Here is an 18,100-nt window from a genome sequence, read left to right on the forward strand (position 1 = left end):
TTTTTTTCTTTTGTCAAAATAGAAAACAATTGTAAAGTCAATGAGATTCTCGATATAAACTTAATTAATATTTATTATTCCTCAGTTCAAATAATACAACACCAATATAATTGAACATTTTGGTCTTAAAAGTAATTTTTATAATTGATCACAACTTATAACATAATATTTTTATAAATCCACAAAACCATATTTTGGGAACATATAGTAGATAAAATTATTTTTATAAATTTATATTTTACTTAATGTTTAAAGCAAAATAGAAAATTTAAAAAGTACTCTGACGATCTAGTAATGATAAACATTTGTATAGTCAGAAGTAGTAAATTGAATGCATACATTAGGATATTTCTGCCGCCATTCTTGAACATTCACTTCTTTAATGTTCTCACAAAAGTTAACGTCCATCAACTTAAGATTCTCGCATTTCTCTAGGAACTTGGAGCAAGCGTCAACTGTTATTGCTCTGAGACCGACCAAATCAATTTGTTCTAATAAAGGACAGTGATCCGCAAATGCAAGAAGATCACGGTCACACATTCCACGTAACGATACGACAATGATCTTTTTCAATTTTGGACATGATTTCACCAAGTCCACAAGACTATCACCAGGTATACTCAAGGCCAAACTATATAAATAAATATAATATTAATCGAAATACAAATGAGTATATATAATATAACATAGCATTGATTGAAAGTTACTTGCATCCCAACAAAGTTGTTAATCAAAATTTCTTAAAATGCCTTTAATATTATTCAATAATAAACAAATATTCAGATACAAGATACCTGATTTTATTAATTTGTGATGCAAGTAAAATGTACCATTATCATCATAACATATACTAACCACCATCCGAGATCAATTTCTTCTAGGTCTTTGAGGACTGTTAGAAACCGCAGCCCATTAGGAGATAATGTGTAACTCTTCCAGAAATCCACTGACACCAATTGCTTATTTGATTTAGATAACATATATGCTATATGATCCATGCAATCAATTCTTTTACATGATCCTAGTTAAAGAAAAAAAAAAGCAATTATTTCAATTGAACAAAACTATACATTTTATTTAGTTTATACCTAGATTTATGTGTTTTAGTTTAATCATAAGGGGTAGATATGATTCCAAAAAAAGTATGTTGACATTTGTTCTATAGAAATCTATACGTTCTAGTTGACATAAAAAAGTTGGTGGTGATACTACTATTGAAAAATTAATCTTAGTACAACTTCTCAAACTCAATTCTGGAAAATCAACAATTTAGATTTATGTGGAATTTTAATGTAATAGATCACTTTACCTTTGATGCTGTAGCAGAAGAAATTGAGTATGATTAATGTTGTGTCATCAACAAATCCACAGTTGTCTAATCGTAAATCTATCAAATTGCAACCATATTGCTTCAAAAATCTAATCATTCAATAAATAATGACAAAAATGTTAGTTATAAATCATTATGATTATTTTAAATACTTATTGATACAAAGTACATACATATTAAATGGTAAAGTTTTTATTCCTTTTGTAATACCACACCAAGATAAATCTAACTTTGTGATTCGAGTACAATATGGTTCTAATGAAGTGAGCATTTCATAGGAAAATGAAGACCAATAAGGCTAGAAAAATACAAAAAAATTATATAATATATTACAACACATAATCTATAAAATATAATACTTAAATAAAGTTATAAGTATATTTTTCATAGAAAATAATACATTCAAACAATTATTGTAAACTAATGTACTTACTTTTAAATTTAATTCTCTATAGAATAATGGGTCTGAACAGATGGACTTAAAACGTTTGCAAACTCTCATGCACAAGCGTAATGATTTTAAATCCAAGAACGAAAATATGTACATTAATGTTTCATTCTATATTTATGAAATTGTAACTTAAGTAATAATAGATTATTCATAAAATATGATTAAAAAAAAAATATATACATACAGGCAATTGCAATGTATAATCAATATTGGGTTCATTGCGCCATTCACTTTCAAGTTCTTCTATATTTTTGATAAGTTTCAAAAAAGGATCTAAACTCGTTGACATGGGCATCTAGAAATATATACAAATTTTATTTATTTCCAAGTTTTCAACATAATGATAAAAATTAAAAAAATAACTTACATATGAAGCAACAGATGGCATTCTAACTTCATTTAATATCTCTTGATCTTTTATTTCATTGTTATCGTATACGTATCCTGACAATGTATGAGTAACCAAGGGTATCGATAAAATTCCAAGTTCTCCATTCTCTGGGTAATTTAAAACTCCACCCATAGATACAGCATCTAACTCTGTATAGTAATCCAATTGGGAGTGATTGAACTCTATGCATATTTCTCTACAAAATATTTAACAATTTAAAATGTAACAATGAAAATGGTTAATTTTTATTTTAGTCTCTAACTTGACTCGTTCTTTAATGAAATTTAATTTTGGAGCAAACAATCGAGAATGTCTTAAACCATTACAATTCTGCGGTAGTCCTTCCCATAACAATCTCCATGCATCTTTATCAGGAAGATCAATAACTTTTCCTGATATACGTACAATAGAACCAGGCGTATATGTTTCAAATATAGAGATGACTAGGGGAACAACTGGTGTAGCAAACGATAATACTAAAATTAACGAAAAAGATTAATTAATTACAATTTTTGTAATGCTATTATTCTACATTACTTATAAAATCTTCACTCTTTATGATTCCAGAATTTTGTGGCATAATTTGACATTTTCGAGATGGAGCAAGTTCTTTCCATGGTCCATAAGATCTCTATGAAAAGAAAAAGAAAAATATTATTTATATATTATATAAATAACCTTAAAATAGGTTAAAATCCTGATTTTATGTATGTAATAAAAACATAATTAAATTTAAATAAAAAATAACACATCAAAATATATAAATGGAAAAGTAAATTTTACATAAAATGATTAATACTCTCCTAAACAATAATAAAGAAATTGATAAGATATTTTCAGTCTGACAAAATGTTTTACATTACTTTTAGGAGGAACTTGATTGCAAAAGAAAAAGATGACAAATGTGAGAGGAAACAAAGTATGAAAATATGTCGATATAAACATAATTGACAGAACAGTGTTTCAGAGAGAGCCGATGCTTTCATGCACAGAACTATGGTGACAGGAAACCTCTGGGAGAGTGAGGCTGTCGATGATAGAGAAGAATCTTTGCAACGTTAACGCACAGCCTAACAACAATCGTCGGTATGGTGGACTTACCATGACGTACGACTGCGGGAAGTCTCCGTAGTTAGGAAACTTGCTGGGCCGGCCGATGAGGTTGCTGGCCGTGTACGATATGCTGATGTCGCTGCCGTACTGCGAGCTGAAGTCCACCACCTCTGACGAGAACTGGAACACGAAGTCGTAGTCGAGAGCGGACGGTTCCTCGTCAATGCGCCCGAGCGTGTTCCGCTGGTCCATGTACGTGCGCGTGTAGTCGATGTACGAGTTGCACAGCTTCTTGAGATCGGCCAGGTTGAAGCCAACCTGTTCGTCGTTCATTTCCGTAGTGTCGGCGGACAACGGCGGCACGGATCCCGAGTGGCGGTGGTCGCCTCCAGTTCCATCGAGCGGACTAATTCGGCGGTGTTGCTGCGTCCATGGCGAACGTCGTCCGCATTCGCCGTAGGGCGAGTTTGACGATTCGGTGGACACGGACAACGGTGATACGACGAGAACGCTTGGCGCAAATACAGGACGCGCGCGCGAACGACGACGAACGGATTACGGATGTTAAGGTATGCGATATTATCGGATGTGGTCCGCTGCGTTGTTTTTTTCTTCTCTTTTCCTTTTCAATCGCGCACGGGTCGTCCTCGCCAATGGTACACGTCCCCTCCGCCCCGCACCCGCACAAACCATTCCAACGCCGCGACGGGTCCGGATCATTGTTCGACGTGCCGTGCGTGATAACCGCTGATAACGCGAACGCAAACGCTGCCAACTTTCACGCACCGAGATCCGACCGTTCCCGTACTCCTGACCAGTGGCGGTTCGTAAATGTACGTGTTCCCGGGGCGGATTTATTTGGACCGTCCGCCTATTTCGAAAAAATTGTTCCGTCTTAGCTCAGTTCTTACATTATAACAGCTCCAACGTTAAAACGTTGTCTATGTATCGCTAAATATGTTCGTAAACGTACTGGTACGCCTAATACATTTTTAGTTTGTTTAACAAAATATTTACAAGAAAAAATATTTTTAACGGGGCACTGTCCCCCCCTCCCCCGGTAAAAGGTCCCTTGCGAGCCGCCTCTGCTCACCTAACTCAGAAGCACCGAGGTCCAATGGTCCGTGGATCAAACGATCCGCAAAGTCAAGGGAACAGAAAACGTCAACCACGTGATAATGTACCGAGTTTTGTTGGCGGTTTCGATTGTCCCCTGTCCGTCGCGGACTGCTTCGTTTTGGGATCGTATACGTTCCGGTTCATTTTGTCCGCATCAAATCTAGATTTAATCTGTTCTGTGGTCCGAGTTCGAGATCACAGTGTTTGCGGTTGCTTGTAATATTAATTGTGTTAGGAGCTGGACGAATATTTTATATACAACCAACAATAAATAAAAATTGAGTAACTTTTTAAAAAGTAAAAATGTTTACAAAATGTCTTCCAACTTGATCGTTAAAGATTCATTTCATTTTTGACAGGGACTACTGTAAATTAAGTATTAAGACAATTAATAAAGACATCCAAACTCCATCCCTTCAGATCTTTGACTTATAAACTATATTTTTCCAAAATTGGAAAAGCTTCAATACCAAAATTGAATACATACAATAAATACTGCCATTTGAATAAAAATACAAAGATAATTGTCATAAGATAATAAGTATAAATAATATATGTATATATGAATATGTTAATTAGCATTACTTTCTTTTCAGTATGTCATATTATATATTCCCTTTATCAATTTTTGACGTTTTTGCACAAATAAGAAAAATATCAACTGTGTTGTTAATACAACTACTATTTTACAATTATTGATATAAGGTCCCAGAATATATCAATTACAAAGGTAGTGTTGCAAATAAATAGGTCGAACAACAATATTTTTATATGAATAATGAAAGAATGAGAAACTTGTATAACAATGAAGTACATAAGACAGTGAATACTGAAAACTTCACTAAAGTTGCAATGCCAATAAATTTAATATTTTTCTCAGATTGTTATAAGATTAAATTTTATTTTTTATTTGTAAATTGTAAATATTAATAATTCAATAATTTCTTGTTTATTGAAATTAATTACAATATGGTTCAATAAAATAAGTTATTAAAATCGACCAAATTATAGATTTAAAACATTAAATATTTATTATCAATGATGATTGTTGATAATGTTAATGTAGTTGTTTTTACACTATCAGTTAAATCTTTCAATTATCCCAATATTGATTAATTAAAGGTAAAAATTAAAAACTAATGAATATAAAAAGGGGAAAAAATACCCTTTTATTTAATTATAAATGATTTAATAAAAAAAAAAAAAACAAAAAACAAATTGTGAACTACTATTCAATTATTATACAATAATACTCTTGTAATAGTTGTTCCGAGTAAATATTATACATTTTCCATACATTGGTAAAAAAAAATTAACCAATTTATAGTTAATACATTAAGTTATAATATATTATTACAATTTGTATACACAATTTTTATAGTCCAGTTCTGCTCTTACAACTTGGAACTCAAACATGTTGAGGTGTAAGACATGCCCTTCCTGTTTGACGTAGTATATTTACTGAGTTCCAGTGGAAAACAAAGCGATTAATCCACTGGCAATTCCAACAGAAAATATGTAATTACTGTAAAAATAAGTTAAGGTAATACACACAATTATTTTGTTTATTAGTTTATTACAGTTAATTTTAAGTTTAAAAATTTGAAGTCAATTCATTTTTTTGAGTAATTAAAATATACAAATACAAAAAAAATTTCATAAAATACTTTCATTCTAATAATCACGTCATTATTGAAACATTTTGAATATCAATGAAAATTAAATAAAAAACTTCCTTTAATGTTAAACTATAATAATCTCAAAAATATTCAATCTCTTTTAATAGTTTAACATTTAAAAAATAAAAAATATCACAAAAGTATTATTATTTCTAGCAATAGTTTTAATGAATAAGTTAAATACTTTCATATGAGATAGTTTTGAATACTCAGAAAATGTTATGAATTACGTACTTTAATACTATTCAATCTTATAATTATTTCAAATATAAAATAATTTGATTCAAACTACTGAAATCAATTATTTTCATTTACATTATTTTAAATTATACAAATTTACTTTTGGAAATATTATTGTTGATCATATTATAAAAACCATTAACTGTATTTAGTTTGTGCATTTACAAATTCATTATTTAAGGTAAAAAATATTAAAATGTCAATGATTAATTTCTACACGACAAAGTTTTAAAAGGATACGCTGTTGTCGAGAATCCTTTCAGGAGATAAAAACTAAGCAAGACAACGATGACCAAAAATAAAGCATTGTTGTAGAAAATTGAAAATGCAGTAGCTTCATAATCAGCAACATCATTTTTCTGGAATAACGCTCTAAAATTAAATAACAAAACATTAATTAACAAAAAATTTTATTAGTGTAAAATGAATCAATAAACACAAGATTAACATAACATTATGAAATTTCCCATTAAATTAAACACAACAAAGTAAAAATATTTTACTTTTTTAATTTGCCAACTTGCAATTTAGAAAAAAATAATTTAACTACAGCACAAGGATCATAAATAATTTATTTATTTTAATTTCATTTTGGAAATTCACTCAAAATATGTAATAATCAGTAATACATTTTCAAACTTCAAATTTAAATGATTGTGTATTTAACAAAAATTAAAAGTTAAGAATGTAATTTTATATCTTTAATACGATTAAACTAAAATTAGAATTATTATAAAGTTATATAATAAATGAATGACACACAATTTCTTTTTAATTCTTTATGACCCCCAAAAAAAAATGTTGTTATGATATAATTAATAGGATATTAATAATAAATAGAAAGAAATTAAATTCAGGAACTTAAATTTAACAGAAATTAATTATTTGAAAATGTTTATGCTAACTGAAAGTATAGTACTGTATAAAACAATTATATTGTAATGTAGTCATAATTTAAAAATTCAATACTTTTCATCCTTTTCCTTCTTGCTAATTTTCTTATCATCAGCATACTTCCTGGTGATTTCTCTAGTCACGGCTTCCTCTCTCTTAATCGCAATCTAAAAATTAAGATCCATTCTGAAAATAGGTAGACACACAACAGGTTGTGGAACAAACGGTAATGTACCTTGTGTTTCAGTATGAATTTGGTGTTTTTGTAAGCGAAAGCAATGAGATACGTGCTGCCTAAAGTGACGAGTATGAACCAAAGGAGTGCCGGCATCATTTCAATCATGTGAATTCTCCAGTATAGCCCTGCCAACGAAGAACGAATGACGGTTACAAACGATATCGTGGTGTAAAACGTGAATTGATTGATGAAACTCACAGATTGGCAGTGCGGAAACCATGAAAGCGCTGCCGTAGAACAGCGCGGAGGATTTGGTAGAAACATTTCTGCTGAAATCCGACAGCAGTTGTTCTTCCTCTTTGGTGAACAGACTCTCGGCACTCTTGTCTTTTTTGCCCATAGTTGCACTGGAGATTACGGGAAAAGGCACAAGAAACGAGAGCGCGGACGGACGTCGAGGATGTGGGCAAAGGTGTTCAGGAAAAAGGAAAACTACGACCAACCAAAGGTACCCGGAGCGGCGACGTGTACAGACAGCAGCGGCGTAACAGTTATGTTTACGTATCACCGCTCAGGTCACGACCAACCGTGCACAACGTGTTCGTTCCCGCGCAGTGTGACCGCTCGCGCGATTCAAAACTTCCGTCACGTGTCGGTTTCCCTCCCGGCCAACGTTTCCTTGACGGTTTTTTCGTTTTCGTTCACGCGTATAAAAGCCACACAATTTTTTGAAACTGAATCTGAAATATGTTCCCAGTCCAAGGTTGTACAAGAATGTGAGAACAAATATTTTTTATTGGTTCAGATATTATATTGCATAAGCAATTACTTACTAATTGCATAATGGCAATAAATTGTATACTTGATATTAATATTACTGATTATATTACGTTTTAAATACTCTGTGTTAATATGTTAAATATTTTATAAATAATTGTAACTACATTAATTAATTATTTTGCTTTTGAAAGTCTCCCAATTAAAAAATAAATATTATTATTAATTATTTTATTAATTTTTTGATTAGATCATCAATTTTTTCATTATAATATTTGACTCATTATTGTTGTAACCAAATTTCACAGTATAATTATTATCGTTTTAATATAAAATATATGGTTAGCTACATTTTATAGTGTTTTATGGTTTTCTTCAATATTGCTAGGAATTAATTTATTATATTAAAAAATGCACTTGAATTATCTATGTGATCAACAGACCATAAATCCTTATACATATATATATATATAAAAGAACAAGTCTTTTTTTGTGTTCCCATTTTGTGACTACACTATTTAATATTATTCCAATTTTTTTTCACCAGGTTGTATCAAATACTCTTACGAGTAATCTTTTTTCCACAATTTAATTTTATTCCTCATTTCAGTTATAATTGTGATACATTACTTTTCTATTGATACAGTTGTTGATTGTGAAGAATCGATACATTTTCCTACAGAGTTCTTAAATTCACAAACATTCTGGGATATTTCCTCATAAATTATCACTGAAGGTGGAAGTGAATGTAGCGTTTTCTAGAGTTGAAAGACCTGACCATTTATACGTTTATACACCACAAAATAAAACTGAATGTTGTATGTCAAGAGGTTTTGACTTAGTTATCATAGAAATAAGTAACTCAGTGTAGAATAATTTCTAAATATTTATAAATAAAGTTAAATTATACAAATTATAATTATAACCATTGCTTATTAGAATCATTTATAAATATTATTATTACAATTATTATTTTTCATTCATAATTTAGATACTGCTATTATTTAGCATTTGATCAAATTTAGTTAATTAAAATAATTAAGAATTTAATTTAGAGAAAACAAAAACTACACACGGCCAAAGTCAGGTATTTCAGCTAATACCATATAAAATAACAATAGAAATAATTTAATAATAATATTATATAAAATTCATAATATTTTCACAATTAATTTATTTAGTGTACAACAATAATTAAAGCTTAATCTTTTTAGATACCTACATAAACTAGTTCCTTAATCATATGACTATGATGTATATTCATCAATGGTATATTTTAATAAATTACTGAATTCAAGATTAATTATACTCAATTATAATCAATTATAATCAATTATGTTTTATAAACGATTCAAGTTGTTAAGATGAGAAGATAACATTCATTCTACATAGGTTTATTTAATAGAAATGAATGCAGTAGTATGTAGTGATAGTCAATAAATTCATTGCTATATCACTCTATATTATGTAGTAGAACTATTGTAATTATAATCTAATTATTAATTACAAAAATGGGCCTACAATATTTTACTTATGTTATCATAGACAAACACAAAAGCAACCAATATAATTAAATTGAAAGTCACAAATTTGTGTGACAAATATACTTAAAAACTACCTTAAATAAAAATTAGCTAAATCTGCAACTAAAAGTTTAAATTATTTTTTTTCTATTAATTAAATCAAAAAAATATAATTTTATAACAGATATTATCTAAGTAAATATGATTATAAATTATTAATTAGTCGTAATTACTAGACTAAGAATTGGTCACGTAAAATTAACACTTAGCTACCTAATGTCTAAAGAGGTAAAATAAATGCACCAATATGCATTTCATGTGGGGTACTTATTGACATAAAGTACATATTTATACAAACAGCATATACAAAACAGACAAAAAACATTCAAAGGTTCCAATGTCATTCACTTCTATTTTTAACCAGGATTCCAATTCATTCTCAAACACTATAAAATTGTTACAGCAGAACTTACAAACAACATATAAGCATCAAATTAATATATTTAAATTTTTACTTTATATCACACACTTATATTAATTCAGATTCATTGTAATCATGTTAATACCATCCAATGGCCACTGCTGCCGAGGGTTTTTTGCAAATAAATAATAATTATTAATTACTATTTATTAAGAAAAATAAATAAACTTAGGTACTTTATAATATATATATATATTTGTATTAACTATTTTTATTCTTTATGGTTTAGCACAACATTCAAACAGAATTTATAATTTTTAAAACAAAAAATAGTATGACTATTACTAAAACTACTACCGAGACAGTTTCAGTTTTAAAGGCGTGTCCCAGTCGATCATTTAGTTTGTCCGTTAGTTTATCTAATCGGCACGGTCATGTACATTAATAATATATTTTTGTATCCATATGAACGTTAAATCAAAAAAAAATCATTCAATATGGTGTCCCCATTTAGGGGTTTTAAAATTTGACAACTCTATCTATATACATAATCTTGATAATAAAAAAAACTAGTTTTTTTATTTTATACTACTGGCTATTATCATATCTCAATAATGTGTTATATTAATTAACTAATATCAGATCTTCAAGTTATGAACTAAAGATCATTTTTTACTGAAACTGTTATACAGTACATCTTGTTTAAATGTTGTCAATTCACTTATGGAACAATTTAGTCTGTGACATACTATTAATAAAAATAAATTAAAGATCACAACATTGAACTATTTGCTATAAAATAACATGTACAATATTTTATTTAATACTTTATCTAATAACTTTATTCAGCATTAAAATCATAGTTTTCGTTTAAGATTTTATGTTAAAATATTAAAATATGACCATACACATTATATCCTCATAAATTCTATAAATATGTAGGTATAAGGAAAAAAGTTATGCAAAAAAAAATAAATAAAATATTGAAAACTTAAAAAGTTCATTAAAATTCATAATTGAATAAAATAAACACATATTTTTATGTACAGTTTCATGGAAATAAACATAACACTACATTTTATCATTTAAGACTGTCTAAAATAAAAATTTAGTAAGTTAGAGGCCTGAATCAGAAATATAATACAGCTTATTAAAATAACTACGGCATCAATATGTATAAAATATTTACTCAAACGCACTTAGTCAGATACCAAAAAAAAACTTAATGGTTTGAATATAAAAAAAAAAAAGAATCAATTACCTTAGACTAATCAGAACATATTATAATACTGTAAAAACAAATAGAATATGAAAAAAATCGAGTGACAATTGTGCGTTGAACAAATAATTCATTATAAACATTCATGATCAAAATCAGACAGATTTTCAGTTAACAACACAATTTATACCGATTTCGGCGCTATTGATACAAATAATGTATTCTTACGATTACGCCATGAAAAATGTAAAGGACAATCAAATAAACGGACGGGGAATTGCGAAACGGAAAACGAATGATCACCGCAGGTTATTATGAATCATGAATATATTCATACACATATTGATGAATTGCAAATCACAAAATTAAAGTCGCGAGCAACATAATAAGCGATCGCCACCAAAGGACCACGATATCATCACACGGGACACCACTATCACCGGCGTAGCGGCTTCTGGTACCGGAACGCAGTGCGTGCACACGCCCGGTACCGCGTCGTGCGCGCGTCACTTTCGGTTCGTCTTCCATGAAAACGCACACGATTAAAATTATGTTCCTTGGGGTGTGCTTAAATCGGAGTCGAGCTGAGTCATATTGTAAGAATCCAATGCCCGTAGTAGTACACCGCGCTGTCGCACAACGAATCGTTTAAGATTTTCCAGCGGCAAACGTCCGGCGAATTTTTTTCCGTTCGCGCGCGTTAACGTAACACCGGCCACACTCGCCGTTCGAAACTCGCGCCTGTCTACGGTCCCCGACGACGACGTGTGAAATCCGTTTTGTATACCGCCCGGCCACCGCCGCCGCTGTAATCGTTCTACGCGCGGAAAACCCAATCGTAGCAGTCGGTCCGAGATGGCATCCGGAGTAACCGTAGCAGATGCGTGCAAGAAGGTGTACGAGGAGATTAAAAAGGACAAGAAGCACAGGTACGTGGTGTTCCACATTAAAGACGAGAAGCAAATCGACATCGAGGTGATCGGAGAACGCAACTCTACTTACGACCAGTTCCTAGAAGACTTACAAAAGGCTGGGCCGCAGGAATGCCGTTACGGCCTTTTCGACTTTGAGTATACTCACCAGTGCCAGGGCACGTCGGAAAGCTCCAAGAAGCAGAAGCTTTTTTTGCTGTGCTGGTGCCCGGACACTGCTAAAGTCAAGAAGAAGATGGTCTACTCATCCAGCTACGACGCGCTTAAGAAGTCATTGGTCGGCGTGCACAAAGCGTTCCAGGCCACGGACCATTCGGAAGCGTCCCAGGAAGTTATCGAGGAGAAACTCAGGTCCACCGACAGACAGTAAAATTACGCCACACATATACATACATACATACAAAAATAATACATATTATGTATATTTATAAAAACAAAGTTTTCATCTTTTACGTTTTGGTATTAAATTCAATAAAAAACTTAAAAAAAAAACCATTATATTAGTTCTTCCACAACGTAATCGTTTATTACGAAAATATTTAAAAAACAAAAATTGAATAAAAAAAATACTTATAAATTTTAAAACATATACTAACATTTAAATAAACAAATAATCATATGCATGGTTATAAAGCGATATGTCTCCGTCGGAGCATTTATTTTATACCTATATATTATTTTAAGTACTTTTAATGCATGCGTGTTTAATTTATCATGGACAAATTATACGTATTTTCAAACTTGAAGCTCTATTTTGTTCGTTTTTTTTTCTTTTTCAATTATTGTTATCGTCTCTAATACACTGTTAAACACTACTACTATAACAATATACTATATTGTATAATTTCCCAAGATACGTGTATGTACAATTCGCATTAAACAAGTACTATTAATTAATACTATTAAAAATTAATATCTCTTGTGGCGGTATAGCTATTTTCATTTTTTGTGTCGGATTCGAACTTTGGATGTTCGGTTTCTTTTTTCTATCTCCCGTTTCCCAGTCTATTATCGGCGTTTACTCATCCGACCGATGCACACTCATGTGTGCGTGTGTGTATATATTTATAAATATATATATATACATATATATACGGTTGGCTAATTTTATTTGGTTTTTTTTTTTTTCGCCGTCGCGCCACCACTCGTTCCACCATCATCATCATCATCTGTCGTTACGGCGGTGGCGGAGAGAGCGAGTCGCCGAAGCGAACGAGTGCGGTGGCGGAACAGACGCGTTGATAACGTTTTACTGATACGGGGCGGCGGCAGGGAAGGGCTCCGGCTTCCGAGCGCAGTGCTACCAACGCGTTCCTGTCGGAGCCTTTAAATGGAACGACGACGACGACGCCGCCGCCGTAGTCTCAAATTAAACGTTTCTAAAATAAGAGCCGTTCTCGAGTCTCCCGCGTTCGTCTGACGGGACCGAGAGGGGGATAAAAGAAACGCAAGGAGTTCATTCGGAAAGTTTTGACCGGAATGAAACGCGAGCTACACACACGGGGCGGCGTAGTAGTAGTAAAACCGAAGATGGGCTATTTACGAACGTTTTCGCGCAGGTCTCGCCGGTCACTGGTGCGGTAAAAATAACGTCGCGTCGGTCCACGATCGCGGGGGGATAATATCGTTTAAAAATACAATATACGAGCGCGCAAGGGCCGATGGAAAAAATAAAATTACTCGTGCGGCGGCGCGGACGTGCTACCTACGCGGCGAGAGACGGCGCGCGCGTAGCACCGGTGCCTGTGCCGTTGGCCGCGATAAATCATCCGGATAATAACCGCGCTCGCGTCAACGAAAATTACGTGTTGATGAAATTCGTTATTTTTCCGTTTTCGTGATGTACGGTACCGCCGCGTGGAATTCATCCTGACGGCGTGACGTAGCTTTTCCGCGTACAACAATGGTCGAGTACCATTACGGTTTTATTATTTTTCGTCGGAATCGAGAGAGAGAGAAACGGACGCGGAATGGAAAACGTACGACGGACGGGGAAGTCTGCGTACGTCGTCGCCGGTGAAAGTACGTGCGCAACAGTGCGGAGCGGCCGACAGAGTCGCCTTGGACGACACCTCGGCCACGAAATAATGTCGTATTGATTTTTTTTACCCCCCTCGCTCGGAGCCTGTCCCCGTGTACCGCAGCCGCGTTACTCCGCACTTTAATGTACGGTAGATAATACGTGATTTTGTCGTTTCCCCGTTTGCTTGTACGCGCACGGCCATTGTGCTACGACGAATTCCGATTATTATTATTATTATTATTATGTGTTCGTCGTGTAATCGTACGCGCCCATTGTTGAGTTCATCACGTTTCCGGCGCGCGCGGTGTTCGTGTCCAAGGAGGTCCCCTGTCTGCGATCCGTCGCTACACTTCTGTAATATCATTACAATTCGTTAACCGCATCGGAATATTACTACTACTATTCGATTCTACCGGATTCGGACTGCGGTAGACAGACAGAGAGAGTGAGAGAGAACGCGGGCGCCCGTTTAATTAATTCTTCGCTATATGCGCTTGTAATCTACACGCGTATGTCATACATAGTGGTGTCGACCGCAGGTCCGGGAACATTTCGAGGACGAAGTTGAAGCGATAAATTCGAGGGCTTGCGTATAGATCACGTCAAATCGTGTTCTTTGTTCGTACCATTTTTTCGGGAAAACCGACGTTGATGCGATTCGATTATTATTATCATCATCATCGTCGACGCATACGTGCACACTGCACAGCGCACGTGCAACGCATTTTAAACGCACTGATAAAGTGACAGTTGTTTCGTACCGAATAAGGTACTATATAGTATTTGTATACAAATCATTTCTAGTGTTTTACTGTACTCGCACTAGGTACAAAAGCCTCTACACACAATATGATCTAGTCGGGCCGATAGGTATAATTCGATTAGGTTGGGTGTCATATCAGATCGTGTGTAGATGTGTCATCTATCCTGTCGGGTCTTGACCGATGCCCGTTCCATCCGACCAAATTATATATTGTGTAACACTGTCAGGCGGATTTTGCTTATCAGTCGGCTTTTTAACGTTGTTCATTGTAATTTGTGGTTACGAAATTGTAGTTAAACGAAAGCGAGTTGTCATCCAGTCACAAAACACTACTGCACTAATGAAAATAAAATTCATCTGTGGGACCGACTAGATCGTATTTTGTGTAGGGGGCTTAAGAACACCGTCGAGCGATATAGATTTTTACGAACACACTGCATCTCGTGATCATAAATTTATTGGTTGTCAATGCACACTGCGATGAAAACGATGTTCAGGTAATTTGGACCGGCGGAAGGTTTTTCGGAGCTCGGGCCGCCGATGTTATTCATAGGGCCCTATGATTTTTTTTCGTGAAGTGAAAAAAAAAAATGTCATGAGCACTTTTGAACTCGTACGACATATTTTTCTGTTTAACTTATGTAAAAAGATTTTTTCTCAACATAGATTTTATATTTTACCGTCAAAACGTCATTAACATATAATTTTTCATTGATTTATTATTATTATTATTATTACACTATACCGCAATATAAGTATCTACTAAACATAATATTGAAGTTGAAGATTAAAATACCATACACGTTTTCAGCATGATAGGAGGCTCTTGTGATTTAATATAAAAAATGTCTGCCGGTGACACTAGACGGTTTTAAAATGGTCAGAGTCGCCATTTTAAATTGGTATACCGTCGAGAAACTTTTCCTGTATAGTATAATTAACCCAAGGTATTCGGTTCAGCTCTACCTATCTAAATAATGATTATTATAGTTATTGGTCCGATCACCAGTACTTCGACATATCTAGATAGATTCGTATTGATATTTTAAATGAAAATATTTTTCTTAGCAACACGAAATCAGAGAGACGACATATTGCCAACGATAAACTACATAGGGATACAGTGGCGCCCAGACAGGTTACCGAGGGCTGCATCGCTTGTGCTTTCGTCGGGAGTGGGTGTATGGGTGGGTTGGTGGGTATATAATTGGATAACTTGGATACCAAACATTATGGAGTATGGTAAGCAAATAAAATTATTATAACACAAACATTATACCTATGCGGCACTGGGTGTAGACACCTTAATTTTAATTAATTAAAATAATAAATCTTAATTTCTTAAATTTATAGTTGTTTTAAGAGTTAGTTACAAACAACAATTTTAACCAACGGTTTTTTTTTTTTTTAATGAATTGGTGAGTGGGTAACTTTTTTTAGTTGCATGTGCTCTCAAAATACTTCTGTGCGTCACTGTAGGGATAGCAGGTAAGTGATACATTTTATATCAATACATATGACATTTTAAGAGATTTTAGGTATTTAAAAAAAAAAAAAAATTGGTTGTATTTAAAAAACCGTCATTTTGTAAGCTTAATATTTTTATGTATTATATTTACAGGGGCGCGGTGTTGGCCTTGAATGTTCACTTTACCCTCGACGCGCGTGTTTTATCTATATTCCTCTAGAAACCGAGTTCTTCGCACCAGTGCTGTCGTTAGGGGGCAGACAGCTTAGGTAATTACCTAGAGCCTCGCACTTAAAATAAATTCGAGGGCTCACAATTTGTCAAGTTAGAATAGTTAGGTGTGAGGAAATTGTACTTCTTTTGCTTAGGGCCTCGCAAGAGCTTGCGACGTCATTGCTTCTTCGCACAGATTATAAATTTATGAACACGATTTTCAAATAATAATGGTAATACATTATTAAGCATAATCATTTGGAAACACAACATGTTAGTTCGCATTATTTTATTGACGAAATATAACTAATGGCTTTCTGTGTTTAAAAACATAATTTTCAAATATTATCAATACGAACAATATCGACATTGCCGTAGTTATCTCATAATCAGGTCCTTTTCTTACTTTTCTACTTCCTGGTTACATTTTCGTCGATTGCGCTAAATATGTATGTTAAATCCGTACACGATTTTGAATCCGATAAAAAATGTGTTGTAATGCTATGAAATAAACCGTCATCGGATCGAACGATGAGGTCATTCGTTGTCAGCAGCGGTACACCAGAGCGTCTAATTATTATTTTTCAATCATTACACAATCGTACGACGTAATCGTCGCGCTGCGACAGTGACGATATACGTGTCGCACTGAAAACCTTTCGAATACACATCAAATGTAAATCACGAGTGATACAGACTCGTCCGAAGTTACTCTGCTGTTGCTCAACAAACAGTAATGTAACTCGTTAACAGCACGTAATAGCTTTAATCACTTTTCTGTACTAACACGATGTGCACATGAACGTATATGAATACGAACCTTAGCACAGTGAAGTATTCGAAAAAAATTAAGGCTAAAATAATAATGGTTCTTAATTTTTCATTCCCGAATTGCGTGTCTCGTTAGTAACGCACATTATAAATAACTACAGAAATATCGGAAATTTTGATATGTTTTTAAAATAGAAAAGTGCATAAAAATGTCGATTAGGTGTTTTAGCGTAAAACCTCTGAATATCAAATTTAATTTAATATATTTAATCGTGGTATCTGTTAACGGATTTCTACTTCGTCTAGTATCAAATATGACTTGGCAAAATGAACGCATGGACTTCCGAGCCAGCAATAAATTTATATAATATCTAGTTCAAATGCCGCCATAGCTTTATCCCCAGTCATAAAATAAAAAGTTTCTGAAAACATATGCCACCCGCGATCGTTGTTAAATGAATTTGAAATTAACCTAGGCACGAGACTAAGCCGAAATACGGCCCTGTCCGGGAAGCAAGACGTTTACATTAGAATTCTATTTCTCATATCTATTTATTCCTCATTAGCCTAGTGGCTTCACTAAACGGGAAAGCTGCGCGAGATACTGATATTTTGGCTTCGATGTTTCGTTATAAATGTTCGCGTTTATCATATT

The 18,100-nt window shown here is 33.2% G+C and overlaps 3 protein-coding genes across 3 annotated transcripts; 1 reads left to right on the forward strand and 2 right to left on the reverse strand.

The window, feature by feature from the left end:
• Positions 1-110: 110 nt before the first annotated feature.
• LOC112679510 (F-box/LRR-repeat protein 4) lies at positions 111-3,935 on the reverse strand. The gene is made up of 11 exons (XM_025549336.1): positions 3,274-3,935; positions 2,710-2,803; positions 2,435-2,648; positions 2,149-2,368; positions 1,966-2,076; positions 1,764-1,889; positions 1,504-1,628; positions 1,310-1,419; positions 1,089-1,253; positions 856-1,021; positions 111-631 (listed from the first exon to the last, which is right to left on the reverse strand). The coding sequence occupies exons 1-11, from the start codon at positions 3,556-3,558 to the stop codon at positions 289-291; spliced, it is 1,959 nt and encodes a 652-aa protein (XP_025405121.1). The 5' UTR covers positions 3,559-3,935; the 3' UTR covers positions 111-288.
• A 1,724-nt stretch (positions 3,936-5,659) lies between these two features.
• On the reverse strand, positions 5,660-7,902 carry LOC112679495 (translocon-associated protein subunit gamma). Its single transcript, XM_025549320.1, has 5 exons — positions 7,594-7,902; positions 7,393-7,520; positions 7,233-7,324; positions 6,504-6,635; positions 5,660-5,869 (listed from the first exon to the last, which is right to left on the reverse strand). Exons 1-5 carry the CDS (start codon positions 7,733-7,735, stop codon positions 5,803-5,805), a joined length of 561 nt encoding a protein of 186 aa, XP_025405105.1. The 5' UTR covers positions 7,736-7,902; the 3' UTR covers positions 5,660-5,802.
• A 3,952-nt stretch (positions 7,903-11,854) lies between these two features.
• LOC112679496 (cofilin/actin-depolymerizing factor homolog) lies at positions 11,855-12,959 on the forward strand. Its single transcript, XM_025549321.1, has one exon. It carries the CDS (start codon positions 12,131-12,133, stop codon positions 12,575-12,577), a length of 447 nt encoding a protein of 148 aa, XP_025405106.1. The 5' UTR covers positions 11,855-12,130; the 3' UTR covers positions 12,578-12,959.
• The last annotated feature ends 5,141 nt before the right edge of the window (positions 12,960-18,100 follow it).

The sequence above is a fragment of the Sipha flava genome, unplaced genomic scaffold, assembly GCF_003268045.1.
Source record: "Sipha flava isolate LNK unplaced genomic scaffold, YSA_version1 163_pilon_pilon, whole genome shotgun sequence".
In the NCBI taxonomy this organism is placed as follows: domain Eukaryota; kingdom Metazoa; phylum Arthropoda; class Insecta; order Hemiptera; family Aphididae; genus Sipha; species Sipha flava.

Bases quoted from the DNA above. Each gene is read 5' to 3' on its own strand.
- LOC112679510 (XM_025549336.1), bottom strand. From the start codon at position 3,558: ATGAACGACGAACAGGTTGGCTTCAACCTGGCCGATCTCAAGAAGCTG. The intron at 2,804-3,273 runs GTAAGTCCACCA...TTCTTTTCATAG, and splicing joins TCCCGCAGTCGTACGTCATG to AGATCTTATGGACCATGGAA. The intron at 2,649-2,709 runs GTAATGTAGAAT...CGTTAATTTTAG, and splicing joins AAAGAGTGAAGATTTTATAA to TATTATCGTTTGCTACACCA.
- LOC112679495 (XM_025549320.1), bottom strand. From the start codon at position 7,735: ATGGGCAAAAAAGACAAGAGTGCCGAGAGTCTGTTCACCAAAGAGGAA. The intron at 6,636-7,232 runs GTATTGAATTTT...ATTTAATTTTAG, and splicing joins AAGAAGGAAAAGGATGAAAA to AGCGTTATTCCAGAAAAATG. The intron at 5,870-6,503 runs GTATCCTTTTAA...TTATTTTTACAG, and splicing joins AAAGGATTCTCGACAACAGC to TAATTACATATTTTCTGTTG.
- LOC112679496 (XM_025549321.1), top strand. From the start codon at position 12,131: ATGGCATCCGGAGTAACCGTAGCAGATGCGTGCAAGAAGGTGTACGAG.